This window comes from Barbus barbus (assembly GCF_936440315.1).
Source record: "Barbus barbus genome assembly, chromosome: 26".
NCBI classification, from domain to species: domain Eukaryota; kingdom Metazoa; phylum Chordata; class Actinopteri; order Cypriniformes; family Cyprinidae; genus Barbus; species Barbus barbus.
In genome coordinates, this window is record NC_136754.1 from 218937 (window position 1) to 237647 (window position 18711).

The 18711-nt window shown below is 35.6% G+C and overlaps 2 protein-coding genes across 3 annotated transcripts; one reads left to right on the forward strand and one right to left on the reverse strand.

Annotated features, from left to right (window-relative positions):
• Positions 1-3479: 3479 nt before the first annotated feature.
• Positions 3480-6976, reverse strand: LOC306845706 (pleckstrin homology domain-containing family J member 1). Its single transcript, XM_079378653.1, has 6 exons — positions 6743-6976; positions 5701-5768; positions 5553-5619; positions 4338-4428; positions 4200-4263; positions 3480-4110 (listed from the first exon to the last, which is right to left on the reverse strand). Exons 1-6 carry the CDS (start codon positions 6834-6836, stop codon positions 4033-4035), a joined length of 462 nt encoding a protein of 153 aa, XP_079234779.1. The 5' UTR covers positions 6837-6976; the 3' UTR covers positions 3480-4032.
• Positions 6548-11852, forward strand: sf3a2 (splicing factor 3a, subunit 2). 2 transcript variants are annotated; one of them, XM_079378652.1, is made up of 9 exons: positions 7331-7379; positions 7928-8157; positions 8246-8292; positions 8381-8490; positions 9724-9773; positions 9901-10041; positions 10948-11016; positions 11094-11378; positions 11641-11845. In XM_079378652.1, exons 2-8 carry the CDS (start codon positions 7960-7962, stop codon positions 11355-11357), a joined length of 879 nt encoding a protein of 292 aa, XP_079234778.1. In that variant the 5' UTR covers positions 7331-7379; positions 7928-7959; the 3' UTR covers positions 11358-11378; positions 11641-11845. The 2 variants fall into 2 exon arrangements, with proteins under 2 accessions (XP_079234777.1, XP_079234778.1); XM_079378651.1 differs by lacking the exon at positions 7331-7379 and adding an exon at positions 6548-7042 and having other exon boundaries at positions 11094-11852.
• Positions 11853-18711: the final 6859 nt, after the last annotated feature.

An 18711-nucleotide genomic window follows, 5' to 3' on the forward strand; every position in this document is an offset into this window, starting at 1 on the left:
TATTCATCCACATGCTGTTTCATGCACTCATTGGCGTCAAAGTGAAATCATGATTGTATCTCGTTTCTCACTGAAGTCTAGGAACCTCAGATCAGGAAGTGTTTGCGGTGTATTTCTGTTATAGATATCTGAAAGCGCTCAGTTCCCCTTTCAGTTCACAGATATGATGAAGCACAGTTTCACAGATACTGAGCTCTGCATGAAGCTGCATTCACTTCACATTTACTCATCTATCTGATGCATTTGCAAGTGATTTGCATTTTAATTAGAGCAAAGACCAAGAACATGAATCAATAACAAGACTGAATTTGCACAAGCTGTTTATTGTTGACTAATTTGCATACTAAAAATCTCATCCAGATGAATAAATATAGTCATAACAGAGAAACTCATCTTTACAACTTTTCTTGTATTCAGAAGCATTACTGATATTAATGACCCTGCAGCACAAAAGCAGTCATGAGTAGCACAGGTATATTTGTAGCAATAGACAACAATACATTGTATGGGTCAAAATTATACATTTCTCTTTTATGACAAAAAGTAAAGATCATGTTCCATGAAAATATTTTGTAAATTTCCTACCATAAAACTCAAAATTTAATTTCTGATTAGTAATATGCATTGCTAAGAACTTCATCTGGTCAACTTTAAAGGTGATTTTCTCAATATTTAGATTTTTTTGCACCCTCAGATTCCAGATTTTCTAATAGTTGTATCTCAGACAAATATTGTCCGATCATAACAATTTATTCAGCTTTCAGATGATGTATAAATCTCAGTTTTGTAAAATTGACCCTTATGAGTGCTTTTGTGGTACAGGGTCACATTTATTGATTTATCAGCTTATTAAAATCTTGCACAGGATTGTGACATGTCTTGGATTTTTTTATTTATATATTTATTTTGCTTGAATTTCCTCATCACCAATTAATTTCAGTGACTTTTTTCACTAATTTCCTTATGAGATCATGCAGTTTTTTAATGCATGTTTTTCTAATTTACAAAAACATTCATTACAAAGTAATTTTTAAGTTTAAAAATAAACATGAATTTGAGAATGAATGCATATTTGGTGTGTCTGTGTTTTGCTTTAATGAAAGAAATCTGACTGTGCAAAGAGTCACATGATCAATGACACAAATTCACTTGCATTCGATTCAAAAGTAGAACAGAAAATAAACATAAAATATAATTTAATGTCTTGATGTTCTCTTGTTTTACAGTTTGGAAAATCTATTTGTTTTCGGGTTTAAATTCCAGGTTTTCTATTTCGGTCAAAACCCTGCAGTTTTGTCATCGGCTCATGACAGAATATAATGTGATCTTTCTGTTCGTCTCATTCTGTTGGGTTTTGTCAGGCTTGATGAAGCAGATGTGAGAGCGACTGGCAGGAATTGAGCTGGTTTTGTTTCTTACAGGCTGCTGCAGTGAAACACAGAGGACGTTTGACTGACCCGCCGCTCACGGCATTAAAAGTAATGAGGGTCCATGTGTCAATAATTCAGCAGGGTTTGAGTTACAGTCACTGCTGTGTCAGCGCATTACAGACCTGATGAGGATCTGAGTCCAGTCACCGTCCTGAATCCCACTGCAGCTGGACCTCCTAAAGCCATAGTCCACTGAGAGATGAGTTCATGAGACTTCATTTACTCATCAAAGATTAGGATGAGTTTGTTTCTTCATCAGAATTGCAGAAATGTGTCTCTGCATCAGTGTCTCAGCAATGGATGCTCTGCAGTGAATGGGTGCCGTCAGAATGAGAGTCCAAACAGCTGATAAATACATCACTTATTGTCTCAGCTGTCTCATTCTGACGGCACCCATTCACTGCAGAGCATTCATTGGGAAGCACATTTTCATTTTTGGCTGAACTATTCCTTTATTATGTCTTTTCATTCTACACTGTAAAAAACAAAAAGTTGAGAAAACGTAAAAATTTAAGCCAACCAGCTTCAGCAGATTTTTGAGTTTTCTCAACTTGTTGATTTCAGTTTATGCAACAAAACGTTGAGAAAACTCGAAAATCTGCTGAAGCTGGTTGCATTTGTAAAAAAACAAACAAAAGGCACTTCCTTTATGACATCATCCTACAGGAAGTGACATCATTTATCAGAAGGAAACCAGCAGCACAAACATCAGTGAGTATATCAACGGATCTGTTGAGTCTTGTGATGTTTTGTGGTTTGTTATATTACTTTAAAACATTCATTCTGTTTGATTAACTTCCACAAATCGGTTTGATGCAAAACCATTCTCATGTAAAAAACCAAAACAAAGCTAACAGCTAATCACAGCGGTACAGGAATGAACACTTGTGTTCAATTGAAATATCCTAAAACAACTAAAGATGACACTAATCATGTCATAATGTGACTGAGCTCTGATTTTCTGAAAACGTTTGTTTCATCAGGTCTAATGAGCTCATGGGCCTTTTCTCATGTTTCATTTATTAATCTTTGAAAGTGAGTCAGAATCATATGATCCAGCACTGTTTGAGCTGAACATCAGCACATATTTTACTGGATCATGGTCAAATATGGTCAGATTTACTGAGAGGGTGTGACATTGACATTATCTGACACATGCATTCAGTAAATGACTCATTTATGGTGGTCATTAACTGAACAAATGCTATCTGTGAGCGGCAGCATGTGTGCAAACACTCATATTGTGATGCATTTATAGACATTTCCTTGCATCATACTGTCAGAATCAGCACTTTTATTGCTCTTGTATCAGAATAAAAACAAAACGCTGGTATCTTTAAATGGGATTTATTAACCAAAATAAGATTGGAAATAAACATATATAAATTATGATAGAAGGAATCATTTCTAGTGCATGAAAAAGCCTGAAACATTCATGAATCTCACATTCTGACAAACTAAAGCATTTTCACTCTTATTATAGCTTCATCGCTTACAGAAATGGAAAGTTACAGGTGATATGGGTTAAAAATAAAACTACCTAAAATTACAGGAAAGAAGTTCAAGTTGTTTCCTCATGTTTTGCCGTTCAATGCCGTTTATGAGCACAAGACTGTGACGAATGAGCAAACAAAAAGTAGCAGAATTAAATCTGATACTTCCACAAACTGCAAATTTGAGAATGTTTTAACATATCTGAAATATAAAGGTCAAAGGTCACCACAAAATCAAAAGTTAACCCCCCCCACACACAAATTACAGCCTGTATAATTGAATAAATTTTAGGCTTTTGCATTGACATTATTTTTTTTAAGTTGAGCATAAGATAGTATTATATTATCTATTAAAATATTTTTTATTAAATTAATTGTGCAATGCATTTGTAAATTATGCTGATTTTAAATTGAAGTAATAATTACAATTTAAGTAATTATATAAGATTTATTAAATTGTGTAGTGCATTTGTAATTTATGATGATAAGTAATTTTATTTTTTATAAAATTATATACGATTTATTAAATTACTTAAATTATATATTGAATTTTCTTGCAGCAAAGAATGCACTTCTCATGAAAATAACATCGTTTAATAACCGGCTTAATTTTTTTTGTGCTAAAATATAATTTTCTATTTTTTCCTTTGATTTTGGGGTGAAATACGACCGCTATACAGCTTTAGATACACAGACTCAAAGCAGATGAAATGTTTTGACTGAATCTTGTCTGATTGACTGGAAGCTTTAATGCTTTAGATAAAAGCTGGATGCTATGAAACCTCTTTAGTGCACTTTAGGTCAAACTATAATGCATGCGTGTCTGCACATAAACCTTTAACATCAGTTATGAAAGGCAATAAAGGTGGCAAAATCAGGTTTTAAAAGGCGACCCAGTTTAATTTGTCCTCATTAACAATGACCTTGATATGGGGAAGAAACTTTAATAGCAATTGGCTCAAACTCAGCAGACATTCATTACAGTAATATATTACGCATTTCCCCATAACTCACATTAAATGAAAGGTTACAGAGGTCAGAATGTACAGTAATGGATACTGGCAGACTGAAAAAACAGGTAAAAACCCCAAACAGCAGAGAGAGTGTGCTTATGTGGGCGGCGGAGGAAGACCACTGTAGACCTGAAAGCGTGTTTCGTCTGATATCCCATACTGCTCCAGCGGGTCCTGCACCAGATCACACAGCAGCATCCTGATTAGTCTGATACTGATCTCTGAGAAGCATTAGTTGCATCAATTAATAGCGATTCCCTCACCTTGCCGGTCAGTCGATGGATTTCCGTGCGATAGTAGATCAGGTTCTTGCGCATGAATTCATAACTGTGAGACAGAAGCAGATCAGAGTTATAAAGCAGGAGATGCACGGCATGATGGGAAACGTCTGTGACACACACCTGGCTTTAACGATGGCATCGATCCACTCGACACACTGTTCCTGAGAATCGCATTCGAACAAATACTTCCTCTCGGCTTCGTCCAGAAACACTGGAAAACAAGCAAGAGTGCGTCATAAAAGAATAACCAGGGTTATTACTTTAGTATAACTGATATACTATTATAGTTGTATTTTTTTTTTAATTAGTTATTTATATTTTGTATTTTCCATTTTATAATTTTTTTAAGTAATTTCCATTTTTAGTCATTTTGTTGGCTTTATTATTATTATTAAATATGTCATAAGAAACATTGATTGATGTTACATTTCTCTCTTAAAGAGCTGAGAGTCAAATTATACTGAAATACTATTATACTGTAGTTTTTATTAATTTATATTTTCCATTTTAAAGTCTTTTTGTGCAATTTTGTTGACTTTATTTTTATTTATTCATTTTTTAAATATGTCTGTATAGTTTTTATTAATTTAGTTTCATTCTAGTTATTTTAGTAAGCTAAACTAAACAAAACTGAGAAATGTTTCCTTGGCAACTAGCTGAAATAAAATAAATTCAGTTTTTATTTTATTTCAGTTAATATATAATATAATATTAGTTTTAGTTAACAATAGCCCTTCTTAAAACCAAAGTCGAATTTTTTTTCCATTTTAAAGTCATTTTTTGAAGTAATTAAGTTTTTTGCAATTACATAATTGTGTGTTTTTGTCAGCTTTATTAGTTTGTAATTTAAAAAAAAAATGTCTATGTAGTTTTTATTCATTTAAATTTTAATTTTAGGACATCAAGTTACAATGAAAATGAGAAAATAAAGTAAATTTAGTTTTTTTTATATTTTATTTCAAATAGTGCCGTCAAATGATTAATCGCATCCAGCATACATGCTGTGTATATTATATATATATATATATATATATATATACACACACACACACACACACAATATATATTTTGAAAATATTTACATGTATATATTTAATATACAAACATAACATCCATGTGTGTGTATTTATATATACATAAATATACACACTGCACACACATATATTATGTAAACAAAAACTTTTATTTTGGATGCGATTGATCACGATTAATCATCAGATAATGAAAACACTCTTTTATTGTTATAATAATAATAACAAGAATTATAACCCTGCTTAAAATGGCTTAAAACATGCAATGTTTTTCTCTATTTCTACAGTGTTGAGCTGGTCTGACCGATGGAGAAAGCCTGCTCGTCTTCTCTCTCCACGCGACACTGTTCCAGCAGCAGAGCGCCGATGGGCTGAAACACACAGGGATTAAACTCAGACCATCATGACGGCGATGCTGTTGAGATCCAGATCAGACACTGATTCACACTCACCTCGTCCTCATCGGTCCGGAAGTAAAACAGGAAATTAACGATCAGTTTCACTACACGCCTCTTCACAACTGAAGAAATAAAAGTCAAACTCTATTAGTTGCTTTAGTTTACACCGAGTATACATAATGCATTTTTATTCTCTCCTGGTTTATGTATTTTATTAGTTTGCATTGTAAAATATATTATTATTATTTTCTAGTTTTGCTGGCAAAATTAAGCCAAAATAAAGTTTGGGACTTTTTATATTACAATTCCAAAAAAAATCAATAAAAGTCAGAACTGTGAGATAATATCTAGTTTGTATCTTGCAATTCTGACCTTTTTTTCCCTTCATTATTATGAGTTTCTGATATTTTTTGTTTTCGCCCACAGAATAAAAAAAGGAAATTGCAACTTTTATCACAATTTGGACTTTTTTTCTCAGTATTACGAATTAATATATAGCAATTCTGAGTTAACGTCTCAGAAAAGGAAAAAAAAGTCAAAATCGTGAGATTAAAAGTCGCAACCTTTAAAGCTGTGAGAATTATTTTTTTTTACTTATTTTATTAGTCTTTTAATTTTGTTGCGTCAAAGCGGCTTTAAAGATTCCGATGCGAGCGAGTGATTTCGTTTTTTTTCCACAGCTTCGTGGATTATTACAGAAACGCTCAATTTCTCATAGTTTGGTTGATTTAAATGACAGTAAACTAGTTTGCACCACGATCGTGTTTTTAGTATAAAGTTAATCGTTAATGACTGCGATGCGATCAACTCTAGTTTAACAGAAATCAATCAACCAATCGCAGAGCGCGTAGTGGAGGTGACGTGACCCGCCCCTTAACGCGATTGGACAGTGCAGCCGAGTACGAACACTAGTGACTAACATCTGTACTCGTAATAGCGTACTACTTTAACTGAGATCAGAAAATAGATATAAGCGAATAAAATGAGCAGTTTTCTAGTTCTGTGGTTGATTTTAACGGCGGCTCTGGTTTTCTAGCGGTGTTTTAATAGAAAGCGCACAGAGAGCCGGATGATGATGAGAATGTTGTCCGCTTACCGTCTCCTCTCTTCGGGCCTCTCATGCCCAGCTCCGCCGCTCTCTCAGACGGCTGCCGGCTCAGGAACACCAGCTCTTTCTCGTTGAATCGCATCTTCAGCTCTTTGACAGCAGTTTCGTCTCATTAAAGCGCATTTTTATGCCATTAAACATTAGTTTTGGTCCCAGCATCAGCGTCGTCATCCAGACTATCAGCCAAAGTCTGCTGCTGTGGTCAGAATCTCCTCTAACTGCAGATAAACCGAAACAAAACACACCGAGCTGCAGGAAGAGGGCGCTGGTTTGCCACTTCACATAAAAGTATTTGTTTTGATATTTTTATTTGATTTTTAAAGCCGAGTTTATCAATTAAAAGCATTGTTGATGATGATTTTGCAGTTTTACGATGTTTTGTCACGTACTTTTTTAGTAAAACCTGTCAAAGTGTGACTTTTTTTAGACTTTTGTACATCCTCAGTGTATCGTAGTGCGATTAAATTACTTTACAGTACATTTATAAGGGAAAACAGACGCTTTTGCTGTGGTATTATTATCTTACCTTTATCAATAAAGTTGCGAACTTCACAATAACAGGAAACGGAAGTGCGTCACTCAGCGCGCGTGCACATTACGGCGGCGAGCGTGATCTGGACGTTGGGTAAAAAATGTTTTCACGAAGAATTTTCCAATCAAAATCATAGTTATTTATACTTTTTTAGAAAAGGGGATCTGAATTATACCGCTAAACTAAGCTCTGGTCATTTAATGAGCTTTCGGCGGTGGTTATAATTCGTTAAAATGCAGTTTTGAAGTCAGTTCGAGTCCATTCAGTGCTTTGTGTGCTAACTGTTATTTATATATATATATATGACCACAAAACCAGTCATAAGGGTCAATTTAGACATAGCATAACTTTTTACTCCTACCGTAAATATGATTATATACACGTTTGTATTTATGTAAATCAAGGTTTCTTGCTCTAAATACTTTCATTTATTTTGTTGTCTATTTATATTTCTCTGATCCTTACAATTTAACAAGCTGTTGGCATTAAGTTTCAGACTTCTATATGTGAATCTAAAATGATCAAGCTCTTCTCTGTTATTGTTGGCTAGTACCCTCCACATCTCCATAATTTCAGTAGATTTTGAAATCAGTGATTTTCTGTCATGTTTTTAAACGTGTTTTCCTCTTCTGTGGTTCCAGGAGCAGCCGTGTGAGGAGAAGCATCTGCCATCATGGATTTCCAACACAGAGCCGGAGGGAAAACCGGGAGCGGTGGAGTCGCCTCCTCGTCCGAAAGCAACCGAGACCGGCGTGAGCGACTGCGGCAGCTGGCTTTAGAGACCATAGACATCAACAAAGATCCGTACTTCATGAAAAACCACTTGGGCTCTTATGAGTGTAAACTGTGTCTCACGCTGCACAACAATGAGGTGTGAGCTCTGAGTGACCCTCATGCACTTTACAAACGTTCATCCTTAATCAGCAATTCTCATTGCGTTTGTGATTTTCCTCTTCTAGGGAAGTTATCTCGCTCACACACAGGGCAAAAAGCATCAGACTAACTTGTAAGTGCACTTTTGGAGCTGTGATTATCAGGATTATGTTCAGTGTAGAGGAGGAACTCATTGTGTTGTCTGTGCTTTTCTATTTTAGAGCAAGACGAGCTGCAAAAGAGGCAAAGGAAGCGCCAGCTCAACCCGCTCCAGAGAAAGTCAAGGTTGAGGTGAAGAAGTTTGTCAAGATTGGCAGACCGGGTTATAAAGGTAGGACACTGAGCCTCAGACCTATGTGTTTCCTACTAACTTTGCAGCGCTGAATGCATAAATACAGTGTCTGTTTTGCTGTAGCACGTCACACTTTCTCACTAAATATGATGCATTTCATAGCATTTTTGCTTTTACAACCATTTGCAAGGTGAAGATGTCTCCCTGAACACCACAAACACACGATTCCTGTCTGAATCTGAGCCAGATTACAACTATCTGTTCAGTTCACAGCCCATTTTTACATGCATGGCATTATTTTAGGTCTAATCCTGATTTCAAGGTTAGATGATGCAAACGTGAGCCTGATGTTTTCTGCTGCATCTGTTGTGTTTTACGGCATCCAAACAGCCACAAAAAAATGACAGGTTTTGTTTTAAGAAAAAAGTAGTTTTTTGACATTAAATGGAGTATTTTAGCATACTTTCCTACTCGTTTGTAGATTGTAAGTCATATAATGTAATTATTATACATTTCAAAAACATCTTTGTCAATAAAACCAAATCTTTTGACATTTGACTGTTTTTGTTATTTTGATAATTGCGTTAAGGCTGATACATAAATATAATTAGAAAAATCTTCATTCTTTCTTTGTGAAAAAACTGTACATGGAACGTTTTTATTGGTGTTTTTGAGCTCAGCGTCATGAAACTAGTTAATATTAGGCCTTTTTTTGTAAATCAGCAAAAAACAAAACAAATTTAAGATGTTTAGGAGTGATTTTTCTTTAGCTCATGTCACATGAGTGAATCCCATTCATTTCAGTTCTCAATGTCATGGAGAAAACCTGTAGGAAATATTTAACTTACCAGCCCTGGAAAAGTAATTGAAATTTCAGTAGCAAATATACATTTTTCTGTATAATATACTTCTCTAGTTTTTTTTCTTATTAGATACATTTGTACATTATAATTGTGTAATTTCTACTATTTTAACTAAACTGAGCTAGACAATGACTGTTTAATCTTATTATTATACATTACTGACACTCTATCCTCCAGTTTGATGTTTAGTGCTTTGACACAATCTGTATTGAAAGCGTTATATAAATAAAGGTGACTTAATGTTAAAATATGTTAAGGAAACAGTATCTATAAAGTCATTTGAAGAAATCCATATTCAATCACAAATGACTGGACAGTTGTGGAAACTCATTGGTCAAAAGCTGTGAGAACCCGATCTAAATGTTAATGATTAACAGATGTACCTATTTTTTCATTATTTTGCACATAGTAACAAAACAAAGAGATCCAGAGACCGGACAGCAGAGTCTGCTTTTCCAGGTAAATCCGGTCATTTCTCAGCCGTCCTGAGATCTAAGATCCATCTGAAAAATGCACGTTTTTCTCTCGCAATTTTGATCTGCAAAACTGCACTGATATAATAAACGGTGTCCTTGTTTTTTTTCAGGTTGATTACCCAGAGATAGCAGAAAGTATTGGGCCGAGGCATCGCTTCATGTCAGCGTATGAGCAGAGAATCGAACCTCCGGACCGCCGCTGGCAGTATCTGCTGTTCGCAGCCGAGCCGTATGAAACCATCGCGTTCAAGGTCTGCTGACTAAATCTTCTGTTTTAACTTGTACTCTCAAACTTGAAACAATTATAAGAAATTGACATATGAATTAAACCTGACTGAGCAATAACATTTCCCTCTTGAATCTAATGTACTTTTACCTGAAACTGTGTTTGTTCAAAATTAGCTGAAAATCCTATTAAGCCTACTGTTTCATATTTGATTTGAAACATATCATATTTTAATCCTGTTAAACCTGCTTCACACTCAATCTCCTGCATCTCTTCTGTCGTCTGATTGATAGTTTAGAGTTTTTTATCCAGTAAAAGCTCTTTTAGTGTAATTGTAGAAGCGTCCAGCTTCAGCTGCTGCTTCTCGTGTCAAATCTTCTCTGATTTTGATCAAGTAAAGGTCAGAATAACTGCAGTCATATCTCCAGATGAACTCTTACTGGACTGAAGCAGCTCAGCTTTACTTGATTCTCCATCAATCATTTTCTAGAAAAATCCGAGCATCTCAAATCTGATCATCAGGATCTTTTGAGGAGCGTTTATTTCTTCATCTCTCAATCAGCATTGCATTGCATTATAAGACATATTATTGGAGATATAGAGCGATGACTGATATTTAGATCATTTTATGTCAGTATCTGCTGCACTGTTATGAAGATCTCATTGATTTACATCACAAGCATCTCATATAAATATTAGCATCTGCTGCAAATGGCATATTTTTGCTCAGTTTGAGTCTGAACAAAATTGAGCTTAATATTCTCACTATATCAGACTAATACGAGCCATAAAAGCCAGATGCATCAAATATGATACAAAACATAAAACATACATGTAAGGTTCAAGACACCGTATTAAAAAAACAACTTAATTTTTCTGACTTATTTTATATGTCAGGGTTTTGATGCCATTGTTTCTATCATATTTTCAGGTCCCCAGTCGAGAGATTGACAAAGCAGAGACTCGTTTTTGGACACACTGGAATAGAGAAACGAAGCAGGTAAGAACAGATGGATGAAATCATTTGTGTTTATCTAGACCTTCTCCATGTGCTGAACACAACCTCTCGTTCTCCAGTTTTTTCTGCAGTTTCACTTTAAGGTGGAGAAAGCTCTGCTTGCTCCACCGGGTCAGGCGGTGTCGGTCGGCGTGAAGCGTCCGCCTTCACTGATCACTGGACTCGGTCCACGTCCGCACAGTGACTCCATGCCTCCTCCGCCGCCGGGAGGAATGCATGGGATGCCCCCCGGAGCCCCCATGATGCCACACATGCACCCGCAAATGCCTCCTCCAGGTGCCCTGCCTCCTCACCTGAGGCCGCCGCTCCACATGGACGGGTAGCCTGAAGGATTTCTGAGTTAGGCTTCACTTGAAGCCTTTATATATAATGCATTGTAAAAGTATTTTAATGCATTAATTAATCCACCTTATAATGCATTATATGATCTCATGAATAATTGTAACCACGGTTATATTTATATATACATAGTTGCTCCTTTAGAAAGTATAATGCTTTAAAACACAAACAAACCTTCACATAGTATAATGCATTTTAACTTTGGTTGCAATTATGAAAATTACACCGTACATTATGAATATTTTTTATAATGCATTATACATAAAGGCTTCAATTGTTAACGATTTACCTTTCTAGACATAAATTGAAATGTTTTAGTTTTTCTCCTCTCTAAATATGTAGTGATTTGACAGTTCTGTGAATTTACACTGATGTTTAGAGAATGGATTTGACTTTGACCAAACAATGTCCAAAAGTTATTTTTATGCTTGTTTTTTTTTTTTTTTTTTATTAAAAAATCTTTAAAGTTGACGAAACGGAAGTTGTGATCGTCTCTTCTTCCCTAATGTCATTGTTTATCTGAATTTCTCAAAGGAGACGAATGCAGGGTGGGTTTCGATGTTGTCCATCAGGAACTGACTGGATGGTTGTGCTTTGCTGATTGCTGGAGGGATTATTGTGCACATGTCATCAGAGAAGATATGTCATTGCAAGCAGCGAGGAAAAATTTAAGCTTTTTAAATGTAATATTACAAGGACACATGAATTAAAAAGTTATGATGTGCATAGGTAATGAACTATAAATATTTCATAATAAACACTGCAGTATTCCATTTGATATATATTTTCAATTTTAATTTCATGGTGACTTGGTGTATCCCGACAACTATTATAGCTAAATCATATTGCGACGACTGATTTTTATGTTATATAATGTTTTGATGAGGGTGTTGGGAGCTCATGGGATTTTCACGTTCATTTTGGTTTTCACCAGGTAAAAATCACTTAGTACTCAGTAAAGTTGATGTCTTCAGTGTAAAGCTTTCTGTTTGTGAGAAACAAATCCAAGACATTTTTAACTTCAAACTGTTACAAAACTACATGTCCATAATCCATAACTCTTCCTCCAGTGAGAAAGTGCATCTCCTGTCGTCTCTCACATCAAAATCCAGCCACATATTTATTTAGAGCTGTTTTATCTTGTAAACGCTGCTTGATCTGTACAGATTTCTCTCCTGATTCAGACCAGAACACTTTATCACTGCAGGAAGAGTTATTATAGACTCATATTTTAGTTAAAAACATCTTAATGCTGGATGTGTTTGAGCTTTTGTCTTCTCCAGATGTTAACTGATGGACTGGAGTGGTGTGGATTATTGTGATGTTTTTATCAGACTCTCATTCTGACGGCACCCATTCACTGCAGAGCATCCATTGCTGAGACACTGATGCAATGCTATCTGATGAAGAAACAAACTCATCCTAATCTCGACTGGCCTGAGGTTGAGCACATTAAAATGTTTTGGTGAACTAACTTACAAAAGATCTCAAAACACTTTTTTACATAAAAAAGCTTTATTTTTGCATTGCATTACTTTTACAGCTTTGGCTTAAATATTATCACTTTAAGGCCTGGTTTCACAGACAGGGCTTAGACTAAGATTAGGCCATAGTTCAATTAGGACATTTAAGTAATTTTTTTAAACATGCTTAGAAAACATTACTGGGTTGCATCTTGAGACAAAACAAAAGCACTGATATATTTGATGATCAGTCAGTGCAAGGTTATTTCAGTTGAAACAGCTCAGACTTATATTTTAGTCTAGGACTAGGTTTAAGCCTTGTCTGTGAAACCGGGGGAATACATTTTTAAAAAGAAATTGGTGCTGAAATACTAATTATTTTTACTGTAAGCTATGGATCTCACCTGACAGTAATCAATGATTTCAGTAGCATCTGAAACTTAATATTCTCTGGCAAAAAATGTGCTTTGCTTGCAGTCATAATTGCAAAAAGTGCCATAAAAGTCAAGGGGTTTATGGTTTTCAATCAAGTCTCTGAAAAATAAACTTTACAAAGCCAAAAAGCACCAAATTATACACATTATCATCAACTGACTAGAGAAGTGCATAAAGATCTGAGAGTGTCAAGAACATATTTCACCCTGTAATCAAGAGAAAACACAGAAAATGGATCCTTTTAGGACCATTAAGATTATTTTGCATTATTTTCATGATCATTTAAGCACATATGCCATCAGCCCTATTTTCTTTATGCATCAGTACATCACAGATTCTCTTTCTTCATTTGCTTGCTCTCTTGCGCTGGTTTCTTGGGTTTCTTCATCTTCTCTATGTCCTTCTGCTCTTCTTCCACTTCCTTGACCTTCTTCTTGACTTTTATCTCTTTCTCTTTAGTCTCATCTACTTCGTGTCTTCCTCTTCTTCTGCGCTCAGTGAATGTTGTCCCTCTTTTCTTCAGGAGCCTGAGGTCCGGAAGGGCCCGGTGTCTGAGGCCCCTGGAAACTCTCCCGCCAGTTGCTCTCTTGGATTTTCCTTCGTCGTCGTCGTCATCGATCCACCAGAAAAATGTTTCCCATAAGGAAGTGTCTGGCTAAGAGTATTAATTCAGAAGTAAAAGATTAAATTATTTTAAATAACTTTTTTTTTTTGTGCCTTAATCTGTACAGTATTTCCATAATGGATAATAATTATGCATTGCTCATCAAATAAATATATTTTAATATGAAATATTGATTTAAATATAATTATTTAAATAATTTTATCTTTATATTATCGTGACGCTTCTGCCGCCAAGAAAAAAAAGTCTGAAAAGATGAAAACAGCAACATTACAGCAACGGTCAAAAACGTCCGTTGAGTCTTTACAAAAACAATGCTTTATTTGCTAAAGCGATATCTTTATCCTCATAGATCTTGTTTGTTTTTGTTCTCACCTCATGTGGTGTTATTTTCCCTCTTTTAATCAGATTATGTCTCTGGTTTAGTGCAATGAGCTCTTCACTGGCGTCTTTACGGCCTCTGACGGCTTCTGCATAAGGAGAAAACATCTGTCAGTAGTTTAGAGTTTGTTGTTTTTAGATGTTATTTGAGAGTGCTAGGCCTGTATTTGGCATAAGCACACTTGCCGTGTATTCTCTGTAAACAGGAGCTCAGCAGCAGGATGGTTATGGCTGCGATCAGACACCTGTTCAGCGTCACACCTTCCCATGGCGTCTCGATCTGGGTCAGATTCTGGATGGACAGAGCTTTGCGTAACGACGCTGCTGGACAGGTGATAAAACAACTGTTACACGTTTTAATCTAAACTTTAAATTCACGAGCTAATAACATGCTCATATTACAGAGCCCCTAAAAGGGACATGATGATTGAAAAATATGAGATGCGAGGAAGAAGTAAATTTTGACATTAGCACGAATAGACATCCTGAGGCGCAATTCGCGTGAATGAGACGGTGTGAATTGACTATTTGAACGTGATTATTTGAGTGAACGCACTATCAGAGAACTGCCACAGAAGAGAGGGGCGGGGTCAGCAGAGCTCATTAGCATTTAAATGGACATGCACCAAAACGGCTCGCTGTGAACAGAGCTGTTTTTGACAGGGTAAAAAGGGTGTTTACACTACCATTGAGAAATTTTAACCAAAGTATGTTGTAGACCAGGCATCCTCAAATCTGGCCCACTCCTGCAGAGTTTAGCTCTAACCCTAATCAAACACACCTGAGCTGCTAATCAGAGTCTTCATGATCGTTAGAAAATCACAGGTGGGTGAGTTTGATCAGGGCTAAACTCTGTGGCAGATTGGACCTCCAGGGAAAGATTTGAGGAACCCTGTTGTAGACTTTTCATGAAGACCCTAAAGAATCATACCAACTTGTGGAAAATGGGCATCCGATGACTGCTTTAGTTTGATCAACTATTGTGTTTCCGATAAGAAACTTTGTTTTTGTTTGCATAAATTTTGCGTTCTTTTCCAAAAATATTGCGTTCTGAAGAGAAAGTTGTCCTTTGCTTGCGTTCTTTCGCAAAACTATTTAATTCCAATGAGAAATCTTTCATTAACTTTCAATTTTTTAGGTATTTTGTTCCCACGATCCATTTTACATTCACTTTCAAAACCTTTGCTTTCTTTCGCAAAATTATTACATTCCGAGAAAATGTTTTCACTTTCAAAAAATTTCAATTGTTTCAAGACATTTTACGTTCATTTTTAAAACGTTTGTGTTTTCTTGTTGACAAAAGTTTTCCTCGCTTTCAAAATTGTTGCATTCTCTTGCAAAACTATTGCTTTCCGATAAGAAATTTTGCTTTCGTTTGTAAAATATTTGTGTTCTGTTGCAAAATTATTGCTTTCTCTAAGAAACTTTGCGTGCGCTTGCAAAATCACTGGAAATGTTGTTCACATTATTTCCATCACAAAACATTTTGCCAGTAAAAAAAAAAGATGGGAGGGGAGGAAAAAATGCTTCAATGCTTTTGCATTCTCTCGCAAAATTAGATGGAAATTCAATTGAATTAAATTGATTCAGGATGAAGAAGCTATTATTATTTGTTTTGCATCATAACATCACTCACATCTTTGTTGATGAAACCAGCCTATAATTACTGGTCTTAGCAGACCACCAAACCAGCCGGGTCTGGTCTGATGTGGTTTAGTATACACGTTTACTGCTGGGAAGTACATTTAATTAATATTTTATAGGATGTTTTTAGTCGTGAGATATCTTGACTTTGATTGACCCAAGTGAATACTGATGAGCATGAATTTGTGTTTTGCAGGCGACATACTGGCGCTGGAGACCGGATGTTCCCGTGGAATCATCTTTGGGACCTGCTGGACGATTGGAGCCTCCTGCAGGACACAAGGTTTATTAATGGAACGGTAAATGTGTGTATTAGAGGTCATGTTCAGATGGTTTGCCTGCTGTCATGTGATCTCAGACTCACCTCTCGCACCCTCCTCTGAGCATACATCTCTATAAACAACAACAACACATCAGACGGGCATCACAGACAGCTCACTGGGGAATCAATACATCCTCACACATTTTAAATGCTAGTTAACCTGATAATCTGTTACCTTTAATCAGTAAAAATACATTAGATTTAGCAATCAGTGCAGGTGATGTTGTTGTAATACTATAAAAGTGTAAGAATTAATTGCCTTATTATTTACTGTAAAAACCTACATGCGACAAGAAATTGCATGCATTTTTACAGTAATATCGTCAGTTATGTTTTTTATTTTTAATGGTCACATTATAATTTCTAGCTTTAAAGAAGTTCTTTAGAACTCTTTACTTTCAAGTGGATTCTAATGAAAAGATTTCCAGGGATCAGATTTAGTTTTAGATGTATTTTTCAAATATTTGGCTTTTATGTGCTGTTTTATATGTAGTTTATTATTTATTTATTTACATTTTTGATTTTTCGCTTGTTTCTCACCGGCTTATTTTCATTAACTAAAACTGAATCTAAAATTAAAAACATTTTAGTTTCTTGAGATAAAATAAATGTTAACTGAAATAAAATATATTTGCCAAGGCCACATTCTAGTCCATTGCTTTAAAGAGAGCTGTTGTGCGTTCGTGCTGTGTTTGGTGTTCGGTGTCATGTTGCTCGTGTCTGTCAAGGTTATTGTGAAGTATTATTAGACTAACTGTTCACTTTAACACCACAAATAGTGTGGATGCTTTCAGCCCTGATCTTAATTTAGAAAGAGCACTTTGTTTCCAAGACATCTTGACTCCTGAGGCTTTTATATTTATGTTTGAAACAGAAGTACAGGGTCACAAATCACTGCTCTGCTTGTGTTGAGATTATTAGAGCTCGTTTGTACCTGCTCTGCCTCCTGTTCGCATTTGCCTGACAGGTTTCTGAGGAGGAACTTCTTGCAGTGGTTTACCAAGCTCTTCCTCAAATGTCTCAAAGGTGCTTTCATCCATCACTCACCTGAGAAACAAGGAGAAACTGGTGGTCATATAAATCTCTAAAGAAATGCAGATGTGTGCTGAAACTTCTCTAACAGCAGAGATAAATATTGCAAGCCGCGCAGACGGGCAGAGAGTTATAAATACTTGTTCCTTTCAGAGCTTCAGACAATAAAACACCCATGAAGGAAATGAAAATATATTGTTGCATTTCAATTTACATTGTCTTGTAATTGTCTTGCAATGTTTTAAACATAAGCAATCAAATACAACAATGTATTTTCATGTTTAAAATTCATGCATGAAAATTTTCCAGGCCTGTAAATTCACAATTTTCAATATTTTAAAACAAAAGATTTAAATTTGAAAATTGGCCTGGAATTAAAAAAAAAAAAATCATGCTGTATTCTAAAATATTTCATCAGATAGTAATCAATCTTATGAGCGCTACATATCTCTAGAATAATAAAGTTATCACAAACAGCAGAAAAAGTCATTTTCATTCATTAGTCAAAGAGTGTAGAAACCCTGTAGATCTAAGAACCAGTTTATTCATTACAGTCAAAAAACACTGCAAATGTCTTTTTACTTTGTTATATCCTTAGCGTAATGCAAATGATCTGTATCTCACAGTGTCCAAACAATAACAGTGCTTAAATATCCAGTCCATTCAGACAGCAGTGAGAATCACAGACACATCAGAAGCACTGGACATCACCTTTGACCTCTGAAACAGCGCGGCTTACCTGCATGGAGGTGAGCAGGAGATCCGAGGAGGAGCAGACGGAGAGGACGGCGGTGTGAGAGTGCTGGAGCATGTGTAGGACACACACACACTCACACACACACTCACACGCACGCTCGCTCATGACAGCCATGCACAGGTGCAGCAGAACGAAGCCGTGTCGTTACAGGACACTGATAATTCCCTGGGATGAAGTGAGATTTATTTAGGAGGTGAAGGCTGCCTGTCAGAAGTCTCTGTATTACAGCAGCATCTGAAACATGCATCCCAGAAATACTAAACGCTGTGAATCAGCAGTGAAAGAAACCACTATAAGTGTGACTGTACTGTGAAGTGAAAATTAAAGCAGTTTATTTGTGTTTGGTCAAATCATGGTGATTTATAGAGTTATGTAAACAGCTATTAGAAATCACACGAGGGTTTGGCTCTATTTAGTGTATTTTTGTGTTGTTTAGTTAGGATTATATTCAGGTTATATTTAGGAATTCCATTACTTCACATTTTTACTTTTAGTCGTTTAGCAGACGCTTTTATCCGCTTTTTGTTAATATTTTGATTTATTGAGCTTTTATTGATATTGATTTTTAATTTCTACTACTTTGAGTTTGACATAAATAGCCTTTCCTTCTAATATGGTGTTAAATAATATTTTTTATATTTTATAAATATTTATAAAAGTCTAAGAGTTAATAAAAAAAAAG